Here is an 18,061-nt window from a genome sequence, read left to right on the forward strand (position 1 = left end):
AATCAGCTTCTGTCAGCTTACCTTACCTTAGGCAGCCGTTTTCACAGTCTCATCCCACCCCATCCATCGTTTCCACTTCTTCCACTGAGCATACACATTTTTGGGTAGGGGACGCAATGCTTTGCAAATTTTGCCAACAAACAATTTTCGCATCCAGACGCCGATGGGGACTTCACAGAAAGGATTACAGGGACGTCGATAAGGACCCAGAACTGGAGAAATGTACTGTTTGCTCCCACCTTGGCAAGAGTGTCGATGTGGACTGCGCATATCGATGGACTATCAGGTGGCTATCGGCTACAAGAGAAGACCAAAAGTGCATGCTCATAACCTTCCGTCAAAGTGACAATCATCTTTCGGGCCCGCAGGCGGAAAATCACAGGGAAACCAGCCATTCCACGGGATATTTTAAGGGTTCAGTGGCATTCTATCTCCTCCAGAAAGGCATGCATGTCCCACCACCATCCATCAAGACTCCTCGTTGACCGGTTCACAGACACAATCACACCAGCAACCACCCTCCCCAAGACCACAAACATAACCCCCTCTGGATCTCTTCCCCAGATCCAATCCTGGATACACGAATGCTCCACCTCCCACGAAAGATGCCAAGCCATTCAATCTTCCACCTCTTCCTCGTGGCTCCCGACTCGCCTGATCGACGTATCCAACCCATCCAAAATCCACATCATCACCACCAGCCCCTCCATGAAGGAACGCTACACCACGCTGTCACATTGTTGGGGCAGGATCGAAATCATCAAGCTGATCCAGGCCAACTATGCCCAACTCACCGACCCGTCCGTTGGCGTGAACTGGGACAAGCTCACCAAGACCTTCCAAGACGCCATCACCGTGACCAGGGCCCTCGGGGTCAAGTACATCTGGATCGACTCGCTCTGTATCGTCCAGTGGGATGGCGAGAAGGCGCCTGGGGATTTCAAGACAGAGGGGCAGCTGATGCATCTTGTGTATAGGAATAGCTTCCTCAACCTTGCCGGCGCTGACTCCAAGGATGGAAGCCAGGGGCTCTTCAGGTCGTACGAAAAGAACCCCAGACAGAGGGTGTTGCATGAACCTGTCAAGATCGAGGGTGGGCGTGGGATAGCGGCGGAGTGGTACATCCTCCCAAAAGACTACTGGCGCCACGAGCTACTCGACAAAATCCTCTACACCAGAGGCTGGGTCTTCCAAGGTACGCCCCTTTCCCCGTCCATACCTTCTCATTCATCCCAACGAAACTAACCCCCCTTTTCTCAGAGCGCATGCTCGCTCCCCGAATCCTCCACTTCTCCACCCATCAACTCCTCTGGGACTGCGCGACCCTCTCCGCTTCCGAGTCCCTCCCCCAAGGCCTCCCCAGACAAATCGACACCATCTCCGCCACCGAACGCCACTGGCGAGAGCGCCTCCTCCTCATGCGATCAACCCCCGCTAATCAGCCTGCTCTTATCAGAGCCGGAACAGCAGATGACTCCCTCGAAACCTTCTGGATAGATTCTGTCAGAAATTACACCCGCTGCGAACTAACAAACTACATCTCCGACCGCCTCCAAGCCATATGGGGCGTCGCAAAGGTTGTGCGGGACGGGCTAAGGGAAAAGGGCTCTTGGGATGAGAACGACCACCAAGAGGAGGAGTACGCCGCTGGTTTGTGGAGCAAAAATTTGTATCTTCAGTTAGCATGGAGGGTGGTTAACCCGAGGTCGAGGGAGGAGACGAGATTGCCTGGGTTGCAGGGGATACACCCCAGTTGGTCGTGGGCGTCGACTATAGGGGAGATTTCCCTCCAATCGAGGCTTCGGCTGGCGGGGACTTGGTACCGGGTAAGGCACCATGACGGGGGGGAGGTTAGGTTTGAGGTGAAGTGTCTTGGTGATGTGGAGGGGAGTCCGGAGTTGGCGGCTAGAGGGGTGGAGCCGAAGAGGGATCACCAGCCTGAGTTGGTTGGTAAGAAGCTTGCGGTCAGGGGGGTGACGGTGAGGGGGTGCTGGGATCAAAAGACACAAGGGGTTCGGGTATCAGTGGTGGATGTGGCAGTGGTGAAGAGATTTGACTTTTTCCCGGATGTCGTCTTGGAGGAGGGGAGGGAGGTGTATTTGCTCGTGCTATCGGCGCATGAAACGGACGAGCATGGGCAGTTGGTGATGGTGGATGATTCGGCTTCGGGATCTGAAGTGTCATGGAGGAAGCCAAATGTGACGTATAATTCTGGGACCGGGCTGATGCTAGAAGGGGGTGTGGGCGTTGAAAATGAGTATAAGCGCATTGGAGCGTTCCGTTTCCAGGGGCTGGGGAAAGATGATATGAGGGCCCTAGTCGACGAGACAGGAGTGAAGAATATTTCGATTCTGTGAGGCTGATAATTGACGACCTAAGGTTTTACATTAACTCAGAAAGAATGTCCATTCGCATGTTCCTATACTCCACTGACCAGCACATCAGACATTTCACAAATGTTATCCTCTGTCTGCGACCCTGTGCCAGTTTCAGATCAGGCACGGCACTTATTGGTGCATTTGTCACCCATTATGCACCGCCTGAAGCTACCTAAGACGTCGCTATGTATCTAGCCTCTCAGGTTCAGCAGGAAGGAAACTATCCTTCTTCTAGAATACCTAGCAAACGAGCCACGGCAGCTGAGTTTGCAAACACATCGCTCTTGGCCTCATCCACTGTGGGATGCAAAAGCCGACGATAATGATTCTCAAAATCGCCATCCCCGTGTTAAGCGGGTGCTAAACGCAACAGAGTTGCCAGTTCGGCATCCAAACGATCCAGCCATATCGGCGATACTCATCAATTTCCGAGCGGTTTCTAGACCATGGATGGATCGCAGTTGTGCCGGAGTTCGCGCACGCCACCCAGCAAGGGTTTGGCGTATTGGCAGACCTTACTATCAGGCGAGCCTTGAGCTTCAGGTGTATGCTGGACCACTTCGGCGAGTCGGATGAGGCCGATGGCGTGCTTCAAACCTACGGCTGTAAACGTTCTACAGGCTCGGTTGCCGAGGTAGGAATTGACGTAGTCGTTCATGGGCTTGCAGGTGAGATGAATGGCCTGGGCATCGGGTAGCTCGAGGTGGTCGAGGATGTTATCCAGTACGATAGTGGTGCTTGTCAGGAGCAGCAATGAGTGCGTCATGGCTGCGCTGATAAGCTCGAGCTGACTTGTTGACGTATGGTGAAATCTTTTTGTAGGAAGCTGCGGTCAAGGCGAAAGAATTGTGAGCGCAGGCAAAAGTAGATGAGGCCTCAAAGCGCCGGTATGGATGCTGAGAAGGGGGTAACGAAGTTTAGTTGAAGATCGTATTCGACAGAATTTGATGTGCTGGCATTTTGGTAGTAACTGACAAGTACCTGGTGACGACCTCCTTTGTCGACCATCTAGCTGAGATTTCTTGAAAAGTGGAGGAGTTACAAATGGCGGCCTTTGCTTGGAAAAGATTCTCCAGCGGCAGGGTGGTGGGGGTCCTCGCCGGAGCAACAAGAGGCGACAGAAAGCGCACAGTAGACGGAGCACGCCCAAGCTTTCGACACTCACTTCCCCTCTTTTTTCTTTCCAGCTGGTGGTTGAATTGAAGAAGAAATCAAATGTCAGGTAATGTAATGGCCCAAGCTCCCCTGCTGGAGTGTACTCTTCCACAATGAACACTTTGGGAAGTTTTGCTTATTAAAGTAGACTTTCTGTGCATTGACGCGCCAAATTACTTAGGAAGTCGGCGACGAATTTGAATCTCACACAATCCCCAACATAGTTAGCTCGTCTCGCCGCTTTAATTAGGCCTGCTCAGGACGGCTCAGGGTCGGCTCCCTTGTGCTCAGCCCACGCTTAGGTCTTAAGCACATAGTCCTTCGATGCCGCAAAGCTCGTCAAGGACAGCAAGTTTAAACGAAACTCTCAGTAGAAGCCATAAAAGAATCAATTGGGCTCCACACGGCTTACCCAAGACCTAGAAACGAATGTCTTCCCGACGGAGTTCTCTTCTATATAAGGGGCAGCTAGTTCCGGCTTCTATTAATTTTACTTTGCTCATTCTCTCCCACCAGATCTATTGGGTCACTTTAGCAGCTGTTCCCGGCTTCTGTCAATTCTCTTTTGCTCATTCTCTCACGACATGATCACTTCTAGCTTACACTTTGCTTTTTGCCCTCCCGCTTTTCTATATACGGAGGAACTAGATAGCTCGTAGATAGTTCTGCAGTATGCAATCCAAGTCACAATCGTAGGTATCTTGACTATTGTGATTGAGACAAGCCATTTGTTGTACACTGTTTAGCTGTACCGAACCAGGATTGTTCTTCACGGTCGAGGGAAACTTTTCGCCGTTTCCGGACTCGCTTATGGGGTGTCGCAATAACAAGTCACCCCACCCTCCTTATTGTTCATGTTATTTTCAGCATTATCCGAAAATAACTGTCATTGCGGCGTTTGAAATTAGATTATATTTTTTAAGAGAAGCAAACTGTGAATAAGTTAAGATATATCTATTGCTAAGATACGTCTCCGGAAGCCAGTTGATTGGGCCCTGCCAGTAGGTGGAAGCAATTACCGTGAAGACTGAGGTTCCTGAACTGCGAGGTACGACAGTTTGAGGTGGCACCTAAGGAAGGCAAGTATAGGGAACTATGCCCTGTAAATAAGATGGTAGGCACTGAAGTACGGGAATCTATGCCCTGGAAGAGACTGTAGTGAACCAGTATATTGAACTTTGACTGTTTGACTTGAACTTGAATATAGGAAAGGAAAGAAAAGACCATTCCAAACACATTGCGAGGGAAACCTTTTATGGGCATTCAAGACCTCGTTTCCTCCTTATCGCTCCCCACAACTTCCATCGGTTCAGTGGACTACGGTGGCTTGTATTGCTGATAAGCCCTGTTGAGTCACTCCTATTCGATTGATCCCAGTGGTGTAACGAACCCCTATCCGGAACCTCTGAAAGGGATACACAGTTGAAGGTAACTTCTAGACGATGGTTCCGTGCAGCTAAGAGGTGCACAACAATAGAATTGTCTCAATGTAATCACAATGCCTGATTAACGTGGTTCACCATCGACCCGGACACACCATCGACCCGGACACATTTCCCCCCATCATAACCACCCAACTTCAAAGCGCGTTTTCTCTACCACAACGATGTCTGACTACGTTCCAGAAAACCGTGTTCTTCTTGCGATTAATTCGATTCGATCAATACCGCGCTTAAGCATCCGACGCGCCGCAGAGATATACAACGTGCCCAAGTCTACAATTGCCGATTGTCACAGTTAACCCAACGGCAGGTCGCGCAGTTTGTGGGGCGCAGGACGTTCCCAGCCAATCATTAGAAAAGTCAGGAGACAGCCAATTGGGGCTGGCCAGAAGTGCTATGGCGCCAAGACCCACGAGCACTCTGCAGGATGCAAGATGCTCGGGGTGATCGAAGGCATAGCACGACGAGCACTTTGCAGGATGCAATGTGCTAGGAGTGATCGGGGCCATAGCACGGTTAGCACTTCAAGGTCCCAAGGTCTATATATACGGAGGAACTGGCTGGTGTAGATAGACAGTTCCGCAGTATGCAATCACAGATTGTATTCACGGTATCTTGTGTTTACATTGAGACATCTTGTTGTGCACTGTTTAGCTGCACCGAACCAATTGTCAGAAGTTACCTTCAACCCGTATCCCTTTCAGAGGTTCTGTACAGGGGTTCGTCACAGGTAGTTATCATCTTATCCAGCTCTTTTCCCGCTATGCCGAAGAGGTTGTTGACTTGCAAGTTGACTGTTACGCCCCAAGCGTAATACTCCGAGGTGCTGGGACACCTCGGCCAATCATTGGGCCAGGGATGGAAAGACCCATAAGCCCCCATACGACCAATCAGGAGGTGCTCAGTCTGATCAGTGGCCAAGACCACTGAGCACACTGAGCACATCGATCATGAAAGGTTGCTCAGTCTGCTCAGCCGCCAAGACCACTGAGCACACTGAGCAAGGGACAAAGATACTTCAGAAACATATGTAGATAGCTTCACATAAATAGGGGGGAGCGCCGGGCGCTCCCCGTGTCGAGGAATCTGATTCCTCACGCAAGCAATCAAGTTCATTTGTCTACAATCTACTCTCAGTAGCTCTTTGTTAGAACAACCTGTTGTTGACAGTGAACCCGTGTCTGAGGCGCTTGTCACAACCTTCGATCATCCTGTCATATTCACCTCTGGCGTACTGCCTTTCAGTCTGTATCCATTCCTGGTGCAGGTTGTAACACATCCCTAAAGTCAATGCCAGTAACATCCCTAGTAAGAATTCTACAACTTTGTTATGCCCATTTCTTAAAGCTCCGAACAGCGGCGTTGCATCGTAGTGGTCTTTGGTGTGTAGCTCCGATGGAAACTTAGTGAGATATAATTGCACTAACTCATAATGACCGTGCCGTGTAGCATGAAACAATGCCACCCGGCCATCGTCGTCCTTTCTTATAGCATCAGCTTCACAGTGATGCAGAAGAAGCTTAACTACGTCGGTATATCCTCTACTAGAGCCAAGTAAATAAGTGGTGCCATACGTTTGTATCGAGAGCTGTAGTATCGGCACCCCTGTCCAGCAAAAGTTGAACAATATCTCGGTGGCTTCCATTTACAGCAGCGTAAAGAGCATTGTCGTAATAGCCGCCCTGTGCGTTGACATCGGCACCCCTGTCCAGCAAAAGTTGAACAATATCTCGGTGGTCTCCATATGCAGCAGCCTCGAGAGCGTTACCGTAATAGCCGCCCTGCGCGTTGACATCGGCGTCTCCGTCTATCAAGGCTCTTGAGACTGCTACAAGTCCACCCAGGCAAGCATAATAGAGTCTCAATTCTTGTCGAGGACCCGGTGCTCTGGTCAGCATATTGTGCGCCTGGTACAGCTGAACCCACCGCTGAAAAGTCGACTCGTCCTGTAAAAACTTGATACTTATTTGAACAACGTCTTCTGATCTTTCCGCTAAAGCGGCATAGTCCATCCAATACTTCGCCGCATATTGCGCCATCGCAAATCTCTCAATTTCCCACCATCTACCCTCAATATCCGTAAGGTATGTCAAACAAGTCCTGGTAATGACAATGCTAGCAAGAGGTAGACCAAACTGCCCTTCCTTCAGAAGATACTCTTTGACTGAGAAATGGGCAAGGTGGAGCTCTTTTCTAGCCCCGTTATAAGCTAAGACATCAATAACTGACACTAGACTGGGGCAGTACTGTAGAATATCGTCACCGCGAAAAAGCCTGCGCTTTAGGTCGAAGCCTCGTGGCTCCTCATCCGTCTGTGTGGCTATTACCTCTACGGCCTCGTGTAGCGTCAACGGCCGCTTGCCGTGGACAAGGAATTGTAGGAGACGTATAGCATCCTTCTTAAGGTTTGCTGGTATGTTTTGGAGCATGCGCTGATATGTCTCATTGAGATCCCCGGGCAAAGTCTTAAGAGCTGTTTCGATATCCCTGGGACTCATACATTTTGCAAGGCTGGCCAATTGACATGCTGCCCATCTGAACCTATGCTAAATGTTAGATATTCGTTTAGCTATATGGACAGCCGGGGAGGAAACCCACATCCCGTCAGCCCTATCTCCGACTTCATTCCGAATCCGTTCGCGAAGATCCTGAGACAGTTCCTTTTCCAAGAAATCGGGACTCTGCTCAAGCTTTGCCGTGACATAGGAGCGTATGTCGGCGTTGACAGCCTCTTTGTCGAGTTGCAAACAGTTGTTTTTGCCTATCCAACCGGGAATGCGTCTCAGAAACTCTTCATCTGGCCGGCCAGTGGCGATCATACGAACATGGCCTAGGTCGGGCGCTTTGAAGAATTCCATCATCCACTGGAGCAGTTCCCCTCTCTCTGTGCACTCGTCTAGTGCATCCATGACTAGATAAGTATTTTTCGAGTCCTCCATCATTGCATGGAGTGTTTTTGTTAAACTTGGATTGTCTGGCTGTCTCTGGTAGTCGAAGTGGGATTGGTATAGGCTGTCAAGCTCCTTAGAATTAGATCCTAATTTGTAGAGCTGAAAGACAAGAGAGCGCAACACGCCGTCCACCTTCTGTTTCGAAGTGTCGTTGAAATCGAAGTAGAATTGCAGGACTATGCAATCGTTGCTCTTCTGGAGATGATCCACTATCGTCGCACTAAGGACAGTTTTGCCACATCCTGCTAAGCCGTGAAGCCACAGATGATGTGATCCACACTTCCACTCATCGAAGGCAGGGCTATCGAGGAACCATAGCCCAGACCCTTCGTGCCATTTTCTTCTCGCTTCATTGAAGTTAGTCGATGCGTCGGGTGGGCGGAGCCATCTCTCAACTTCAGCGAGGTGATGATTGCGTCTCATAGTTTCGACCTCAGCTTTGGTCTCATTCGTCGTCTGGTGTAGGCATCCCAGGCCCTCTTGGACTGCTCATAGTTAGATGACATTCTATAATTGGAGCTGCACTACTAACGTGAATTAACCACTTCGCCAATCCTCCTCTCTTCCTCGACCTTATTAGACGGGATCTGGCGCAGAAGATCCTTCGCATACGCCGCTGCCATCATTGCCGCATATCCTTGCCAATCCTTGTTCTTGTGCGAGTCGGAGTAGTCGCATATCCCGCGGATCACTAGGCACGGGAAATGGTTCATTAAACCGGCCGCCTCCATCTCGAAGCAAAGAACCCCCTTTTCATCCGCTAACTTGTCCCGGATACGCGCATCCTTCATCAGTTGGTTTCCACTGGCAATTAAGCCGTAGTGAATTGCGGGATCGTCGTCCTCTTCATCTCGTTTATCTCGGACCACCAAGTTGGCCTCGTCATTACCGCATGTGATCTCGCAGCTTTCAGACGAGTGCGAAGGATGTACAACGTCGGATCTGTATAATCTATCGCTTGCTGGAGTAGGTTTTCTGTACTTTTTCCGCTTCTTGATCTTCTTCAATGCCATTTCCACATCGGCCACAAGCTGGTGGCCCTTCATATCGTATGTGCCTTTGAGCGTGCTTACAGCCGCCCGCAGCACCGTGGGTGGTTGGTCCAAGAATGCAGTCTCTTGGAACGTCTGATCCTGAATGGTCTTGCCAAAGTCGTACTGGAATACGCCGCCTTTCCCACCACCGGGACTGCTAACTATTACATCCCCGAGTCGGATATCACGCTTCAGACTAGGCGCACCACCTCCGATGCCGACCATCAATCCAATGCGTACGTTCGGAAAGCTGTGAAGCATGTCTCGGGCTACTGCCGCCGCGGACGTTGTGCCATATTCTGCATCAGGCAGGACGGCAATTACGACATTGTGACTGCCGATCTTGCCCAAGATATAGCTATTGTTGTCGTGCTGGGCGACTGCTTCAAGGCCGCCGTATTCTTCATCGAGGAAGGCTCGGGCTGCTACAGATTCCGTAGTTAGAGCGCAAATCCAGCCGACTGTATACTCCGAATTCGCTCCTTGTCGAGAGATATTGGCTCCCGATGTCTCCAAACCATCAGAAGCTATTCTCCCCCTCTTTCTACTTTCGGCCGTAGTATTGCCACTGTTTTCCGTACTTAATGGTCGCTTCGACATCATCTAAGGTAGCTCTGAAATGCCAGTTCCGATATAGAGTTGAGTATGGCGCTCTGAGGTAGAGTTTAGTTCGTCATCAGAAATACTGGGAGCGGGGATGATGGAAGAAAAAATAATGAGAGCACGCAGCAACTCAGCTTCCGAGCTTGATTGAGCGGGGTAGGCACATTTCTACAGCGAAGCCACCGTTGGCGATTGGTCGCGATGTCGGATGGTCCTCCAATTGGAACCCGATCAGGTCCAACCGTCGTTGCCTAACCGTTCAGGTTTTGATATAGCTCACGTCGAAACTGGAAGCTCGAGCCGAAAGTTTCTCTGACCTTCTCATAATTACAGGGGAAGTTCCTTTCGATCTGCCTTGCTTAGCGCAGGTAAAAAAGGGGGTTATTGGCGCTCCTGGCCTGTCCGCTATCTAATGCGGTTATGAATAAAAGTAAAACCCAATGCCATGTATCGTTGCGCAAGCCAACTCCACGCAACTTGCGCGAAAAAAACCCCATGTGGACCCTACAACTAATCTTATCGTAACCTGCTTTGTATTCGACTGTAGCTGTCTATATCTTACTGCTCTTGTTAAAAAATTGAATCACCGGCTGAAGAAAGGCAGACCTTAACCCTCTACTTGCGAACCTAGATCATTAACTGTCAGACAGAAAAGGGTTCTGGTCAACCAAGCTGAATAGGAGCTCATGGAAGCTGAAACTGACGTAACCAGTTCAGCTGGACATGGTACCATTTGCCACCAATGCTGTCACCATGTATAGATATAATTGAGGTTCTCAGGCTTTGAAGGAACAGGAGCACACACAAGGACAAGCAATACAATCACACTGTTGCAACCCCCATGATATTCACCCTCAAGAGTGCATCGTGTTATCTGACAATTAAGAGTCTCATCCGCTCATCGCATCGCCTGCGCGCCGATTAGTCAGCCAACCCCAACAAGAAGCACATTCGACTCGCACTCTTGGATTCAATTCCAGTTCACCAAAACTCAACACAATGAACACAAACAACGAAAAGTCTGTTTTTCTGGCCAGCTCCGAAGACTGGGAGTCGTGGAACCTGCAGTTCCAAGCCCAGGCTGTGGCCGGAGGCCTATGGAGTCACATTCAAGGGCTTACCCCGTTCCTCAATGAGCCTGTGGCTCCAGATCTTGCACACCACAAGCACAAGACCCTAGTCAATCGACTATTACAGCCAGGGCTCGTACGGAATCTGTAGCCGGCGACGATGAGGCTAGCCAAAGCAACCCTCCGATCACCATTGCAGACCTGACACCCGATGGCTTCCGCACCTACCAGATGGATTGGACGATTTACCAGGCCAACAAAAAGGAATACAGCCAACAATTCGAAATCGTCAAGCAACTGAAGCAGTGGATGTTGAAGACCATCAGCCCACACTTTCAACTCACATCCTGTGATCCGATCGAGCCAGTTACGAAATGGTATTCGGCCCTGAAAGCACAAGCCGGAGTCAGTGACGACGAAGCTCTACGAAACGCTCGAGAAGCCTACCGATTGGCCACAAAGCCACTGCTCCGAGCCCCAGAGACCTGATCAACTGGTCTGAATCCTGGGAGCAAGCCATAGCTACAGCACAGCGAAAAGGGGTCCCTGAGGCCCTACACACAAAGACGTGGTTCTACGATTTTCTAGATGCAGTGAAGCCTGTTCTCGGCCACTGGGTTACATCTTACAAACTATCCAAAGCATCGCAGTTAACCCTGACCTACCGAATGGTAGCCAACGACTTTCGGGAGGAGGTGCGGCAATCGACGAAAGCCCGCATACCGGTTGGCAGCCGGATAGCAAAAGGCTCGTTCGGCCCCTCCTTTGCAGGCAAAGAAGCCAAAGATGCCAATCAGGAGGACGCTCTTGATAGCGAAGTCGAGCCTGGTAGTGATGGGGGGACAAAACAATGGCCAAAAACGACAGCGTGGCTCTGGGTCGAAGAACGGCGAAAGACTCAGAAAGAGGCGAAAAGCCTTGGGCACAGCCAACTCCCAGAGGGCAGAAGACCTACAACCACATGCCCCTGTTGTGGCCAGTTCCACCATCTGGAAAAATGCTTCTACGCTTTCCCTGAACTAGCCCCTGAAGGCTTTGTTGAAAGGGAACACGTACGGATGAGGGTGAAAGAGGCCCTCTTAGATCCAGATCTTCAAAAGGAAGTTGAAAATCTGAAGAAAAAGAAGTCAAATTGACTAGGCCGGAATGTCGGCCGCTGCCCTGGCAGTTTTGTTGTATCAAAGGGAGCCTTCCACACAGCTGAGTACCCTTTGAAAAATTCTGCTATCCTTGATTCTGGAACCACAATCCATGTCTTTAACCATATATCTAGATTTGCCAATTACATCAAGGCCCCAGCCGGCGATTTCCTCTGGGCTGGCGAACACCCAGTTCAAATTCATGGATACGGAGATGTGGATATCCAGATTCAGGGATCACAACAACAAAGGCGGCCACGACAGCAAATACAACAACACTTTCTACGGCTTCGGAATACGGCCTACTGCCCTGGATTCGCTTGCAACCTTGTATCTCTACGACAATTACGAAAACAAGGCTTGTGGTGGGATAACAGTCCTGGCAATAACTGTGTTCGGAAGGCCAACAACTCTATCCTTTGCTATCTGACGGATCGATACGGCCAGTATGTTCTGGAAGACCTACCATCCACTGTCTCCAATGCAGCCTTCTTCTGCACCCGGCGCAATCGATTCAGCAGCTACACCCAGAAGCCACCAAACAAAGCCATTGCCAACCTCTGGCACCTACGGCTTGGCCACCCTGGCCCTCAGGCACTAGAACAACTCGTCCATCACACGCGAGGAGTTCGAATCAAGGGGCCCACCACTGTCCAGTGCGATGCATGCGGAGTATCGAAGGCCAAGCGGCAAATCCAACGACGACCGAGAGAGCACAACGAAGGCCCCGGTCTACGGCTTGCAATCGACTTCCATGACTTTGAGGAAGGTCTCAAGGGATACAGATACCTACTCCTAGTCACAGACAGGTGGTCTGGCCTAGCCTGGGACTATTACCTCAAGGACAGAACCACAGAGTCCATCACAACAGCAATCTCCCACCTCTTTGGCTTTCTTCAACACCAGTACCAACTGAAGCCCAGGATAGTCGAGTGCGATAACGAGTTTACGAAGCCAGTCCTCGAAGCATTCTTCAGTCGGCTATTTATCAAGGTCGAGCCCTCAGCACCCTATACACAAGCCCAGAATGGAGGGGCTGAGCGCTCAGGGGTGTGATCAGGATAAAATCCGATCCATGAGAGCCGGGCCAAATTGCCAGCTGAATTGTGGCCTGAAATCTCCAGGGCTGCAGTTTATCTATACAACAGAACGCCGAAATACGACTACAACTGGAAGACTCCGTACGATCGATTCCACACCTTCGTGGCCCACAGAGATGGATCAGTAGTAGAAGACCAGAAGCCGCACCAAGCACACCTTCGAGCCTATGGCTGCAAAGCCTTCGCCCTAACCACAGACGCCCAGAGAAAGAGCAATCGGCTCCAGCGTTTGAATCAAAGGCTTGGATTGGCTACTTGGTTGGATACAGCTCTACAAACATCTATCGAGTCTGGAATCCACTAGCCAATAGAATTGTCAGCACCAGGGATGTGATTTTCAACGAAGAAGAGCTCTTCAAAGGAGATATTGAAGCTCTGAAAGCCGACTGTTCGCACGTACGGCTTGATGAATTGCAACAACTGCTTGCTGCAGTAGAAGAGCCAGAATTGGAACAACTACAACCCTCCGCAATAGAGGAAGACAGTGAGATTTATTCAGTCGATACAGAGGCTGATGCTGAAGTGGAAGGAGAAGACGCCGGAAGCGAGACACAACAGGAAGAATTCCCTACACCTGCGCTAGGTTTGAACCATATCCCACACCTTTGTTGTCTCCAGAGGCTGCCCTCCTGGCCGGAGCAATCCAGCAAGTCAACCACGCAGTCGTAGCCAGCACCACCGATTTCGAGCCCTGGATGGCTGCGTTCGCCGCAGGCCGACTGCTGCAGCCAGTGGAAAACCATGAAGGCCAAGCCATTACAAAGGCCGCAGTTCAACGGCTGGCTCGACGACCGAACGGCCTTCAAACCCTCCATGGCCAAAATCTACCTCCTTTGCCGAAATCACATCACCAACTGAAACACCACCCATTCGGCCCTCAATTTTTGCAAGCTGAAAAAGAGCACCTCCAAAGCCACGCACAGAAGCAATCTTGGTGCGAAGTGGATAGGTCGGATCCACAGGCACAAGGCCATCAAACCCTAGACTGTATGTGGGTTTATACCTACAAATTCAACCAGGACGGCACTTTCAAGAACTGCAAGGCTAGATTGGTAGTCAGAGGCGATCAGCAGAAGCCCACCGCACAAGAAACCTACGCAGCCACGCTGGCAGCCCGATCGTTCCGCACAATGATGGCTATTGCGGCCAGATTCGATCTTGAATTAGTTCAATACGACGCAGTCAACGCTTTCGTCAATGCCAACCTTGAAGACACCATCTACATGCGAATGCCTCCTGGCTACCGAACCCCTGGAAAGATCCTAAGGCTAAAGAAGGCCTTGTATGGACTGCGCCAGTCTCCACTGCTTTGGCAAAAGGAACTCACCACGACCTTACAAACCTTGGGATTTCAGAGTGTTCCGCACGAACCATGCATTCTAATTCGGAATGGAATTCTGGTGTTCTTCTATGTTGACGACATTGTGTTTGCCTATCGAAAGAAGGATACAGCTGCAGCTCGAACCTTAGCATCACAACTGCGGCAAAGATACCAATTAACGGGTGGAAACGACCTCCAATGGTTCCTAGGGATTGAGGTTCTCAGAGATAGAACCAAAGGCCTGATTTGGCTTTCTCAGACAGCCTACTTCGACAAAATCGTCACCCTGGCTAGCAAAGAAACCAACAGTACAAAGGTCAAGATCCCAATGGCTACAACAGAATTGCTGCCATACGAGGGCAAGGCCGAGCCTCGGTCGATCACGGCTTTCCAGCAAAAGACTGGATCCATCTTATACGCCGCAGTGGTTACCAGACCAGATATAGCATTTGCGGCATCACGGCTGGTTAGATTCAACACCAATCCTGGACCACAACACCATAAAGCAGCCGATCAAGTGCTGCATTATCTCTATAACACTCGAACACTGGCGTTGAGGTTAGGGGGTGAAGACGAATTTGTTGTTGCCAGCGATGCCTCATTTGCTGATAATTCGCTCGACCGGAAAAGCTCGCAAGCCTACACGATGAAGCTGTTTGGCGGCCTAATTGGATGGAGAGCCAATAAGCAAGACACAGTCACCACCTCAACCACCGAAGCTGAGCTCCTCGCCCTCGCACAAGCTACGAAAGAAGGGTTATTTATAAATCGTCTGCTTGACGAACTGAAAGTTCAACTAGATCAACACCACATTACCATTCAGTGTGATAACAAGCAAACCATTAGGCTGGTGACTGCAGAAATGGCTACTTTGCAAACCAAGCTCCGGCATGTGGATATTCACAACCATTGGCTTCGACAGGAGGTCAACCGCAAAACGATAAAAATCGAATACACACCCTCAAACAGTATGACAGCTGACGGCTTGACTAAAGCTCTGAGCAGTCCACTCCACCAGCGTTTCCTCCAGCAAATAGGGGTCACAGAACCAAAGACCTAGATTCTAAATGGTATGGTCCAGATCCAGGCTCGGCTAGATCTGGGGGGTGTGTCAGACAGAAAAGGGTTCTGGTCAACCAAGCTGAATAGGAGCTCATGGAAGCTGAAACTGACGTAACCAGTTCAGCTGGACATGGTACCATTTGCCACCAATGCTGTCACCATGTATAGATATAATTGAGGTTCTCAGGCTTTGAAGGAACAGGAGCACACACAAGGACAAGCAATACAATCACACTGTTGCAACCCCCATGATATTCACCCTCAAGAGTGCATCGTGTTATCTGACATTAACCCCGCATGTTGGGCATTTGATGGGGTTGGCGCCTTAACGGCTGGCGCTAGTTGCGCATGTTCGAAACATCGTTATTGGCGGTGGTACAAACGTACACGGACATCCAAGCGTCATCCAGTCGTTCAGCTGAATCCTGAGCAAAACGCATTCCTTCCGATAGTACATATAATCATGATTTCGGCTTTGTATGCCCAGACATGCAAAGAGTTATGCTTCATGATTATTCCGCTTGAGAGCCTGGAAATACGAGTTCGATGTAGCTACTTCGCCAAGTACCAAAGTACCTATATTTTTACCGCCCGTTTTATTTTCGATTTCTATTTTCTGTCTGCGCTTGGATGCTTGATGTTCATTGGAAGACTGAGGGGGGTGAATGTAGAAGATAGGGAAAGAAATATTGCTCAGTTTTTGGCAGTATATCTTCCAAAACCAGAGCCCAATTTCTCTGGAAATGACAGTCTGGATGTTCAGAAGTGCCTTCAACCAGTATCCCTTTCAGAGGTTCTGGATAGAAGTTCGTCACACTAAATCTAAAATATTGCTGGAAATACGTACACATTCAGAGTGTCATTTCCAGGGAAATCTCATGCAGATTTCGGAGACGTACTGCCAAAAACTGAGGAAGATTTCTCTCCCTATCCTCTACATTCACCCCTCCATCTTCTAATGACCTTAGGCGCACAAGCGCCAACAGGAAATAAAACTTCAAAATAAAACGGGCGGCAAAAATGAATGTCGGGATTTTAGTACCAATGTGTGACGAACCCCTATCCAGAACCTCTGAAAGGGATACTGGTTGAAGGCACTTCTGAACAATTCTGTGTTACAACCTGCACCAGGAATGGATACAGACTGCAAGGCAGTACGCCAGAGGTGAATATGGCAGGATGATCGAAGGTTGTGACAAGCGCCTCAGACACGGGTTCACTGTCAACAACAGATTGTTCTAACAAAGAGCTACTGAGAGTAGATTGTAGACAAATGAACTTGATTGCTTGCATGAGGAACTGTCTATCTACACCAGCCAGTTCCTCCGTATATATAGACCAGTGGACCGTGGACCGTTGACTTACAGACGGTCCTCGGTCCGCTCCTGATTGGCCGATACTGGACCGTGGACCGTGAGCCCCGCCGCGGTCCCCGGTCCCCATCTTATTGGTCCGTTTGCCCACCTGGACCGTGAGCCCCGCTCGATCGCGCGGTCCAGTCCTGATTGGTCCCTCGTGGCCCCACTGTCTTCCAGAACCGTGACACAATGTTAATTGCATACTGCGGAACTATCTATCACCACCTAGTTCCTCCGTATTTCACGAAGAGGTAGATATTCTGAGGCAAGGCTACACTAGGTCTGACCACATTGATTGAATTGTAAGCGAAAGAAGAAAAGAAGAATGTAAACAAAGGTCTGGCTGCGAGTGGGCCTTTTTGAAGTCGCTGCAAGCCATGAACTGTGAAAACCTTCCTAATCGGGCCTAGTGCCTTTGTCTTATCTTATCTCTCTGTAACGCTGAGCCCCACATGGCCAGGACCTATATGCCAAGGATTCACATGTCAGGTGCCAGCGCCGTAACAAGTCGCCTGTTGCACAACTCTTGCGTATTATGACATAGAACCCTGCCTGTGGGGTGTCCTTGGCGCACGGGATGTGCCGTTGATGTGTGGAGACGTTCCCTGGTGCCAGTGATGTACCGATGCTGGCGGTCCTCTTCTTCCAGAATTCTTCCCATCCTTGAGCTGATCTTTCCCGTCGTTGTCGAAACTCTTCCTCGGGAATAATCCACTGCTCTTTTCCTTGATGTGGCGAGCCTGGCTTCCTCCGCCCATGGCACCTCCATCTGACCTGTGCCTCTGGCTGGTAGGTCTCGGCCACACGCTCCTCTCCTTCAGAATCGTACTTGATTGTGGTTCCCGCGAGCCGAACCGGCCTCGACGTAATCGGGTTCCAAGTGGTTGTTAGTGGACTGGTTGCGAGCGTTGTGGTCATCGTCCTCCGAGTCCTCCTTTCTCAGGCCGACCCTTACTTTCTTTGGCTAAGGTCTATACTCCTGTGTGTAGTCGCTGTCGGTATAATCGTCGGCGAAATCCTGGAGTGATTTAAATACTCCACTCTCGCGATCTCAATCACACGTCCCTGTCCTGCCGTCGTAGCCGCTACAACTTCCTTTTCTCTCCACTTGAGCTGCCTAGGTGCCCGGCAGTCTCCCTTCATGTAGCCAATCTTGCCACAATTGTAACACTTAATGCCACTCTTGCCTTTAGGTGCCTATTTCTAGATGGCGTCGACGTCTATGGGTCCTGCGTGGGTAGTTCCAGAGATACTAGTAGTGTAGCGCTTCTTCTTATCGTTGGCTCGATAGGTTCTAGAGCTTTGATACTGCCCTGGGTTGGCGCGCGCTCTTCTCTTTTCTATTTGTTGAAATGAGGTCGCTAAGAGCACTATGAATGCAGGGGTCTCAGGAGGGTAAAGCAGTTACCCAAAGACTGGCGAGTCTCGGACTGTGCTGCTGAATACGA

General features: G+C 50.1%; 3 protein-coding genes across 3 annotated transcripts; 1 reads left to right on the forward strand and 2 right to left on the reverse strand.

The window, feature by feature from the left end:
* The first annotated feature begins 42 nt into the window (after positions 1-42).
* Positions 43-2,438, forward strand: QC762_608270 (uncharacterized protein). Its single transcript, XM_062892505.1, has 2 exons — positions 43-1,195; positions 1,261-2,438. Exons 1-2 carry the CDS (start codon positions 451-453, stop codon positions 2,355-2,357), a joined length of 1,842 nt encoding a protein of 613 aa, XP_062741087.1. The 5' UTR covers positions 43-450; the 3' UTR covers positions 2,358-2,438.
* A 379-nt stretch (positions 2,439-2,817) lies between these two features.
* Positions 2,818-3,144, reverse strand: QC762_0099640 (uncharacterized protein; the record flags this gene model as incomplete). The annotated part of the gene is made up of 1 exon (XM_062884188.1): positions 2,818-3,144. One exon carries the CDS (start codon positions 3,142-3,144, stop codon positions 2,818-2,820), a length of 327 nt encoding a protein of 108 aa, XP_062741088.1.
* Positions 3,145-6,519: 3,375 nt separating this feature from the next.
* Positions 6,520-8,717, reverse strand: QC762_0099650 (uncharacterized protein; the record flags this gene model as incomplete). The annotated part of the gene is made up of 3 exons (XM_062884189.1): positions 6,520-7,516; positions 7,574-8,411; positions 8,459-8,717. The coding sequence occupies 3 exons, from the start codon at positions 8,715-8,717 to the stop codon at positions 6,520-6,522; spliced, it is 2,094 nt and encodes a 697-aa protein (XP_062741089.1).
* Between the last annotated feature and the right edge of the window lie 9,344 nt (positions 8,718-18,061).

Source organism: Podospora pseudocomata, chromosome 6 (assembly GCF_035222375.1).
Source record: "Podospora pseudocomata strain CBS 415.72m chromosome 6, whole genome shotgun sequence".
NCBI classification, from domain to species: Eukaryota; Fungi; Ascomycota; class Sordariomycetes; order Sordariales; family Podosporaceae; genus Podospora; species Podospora pseudocomata.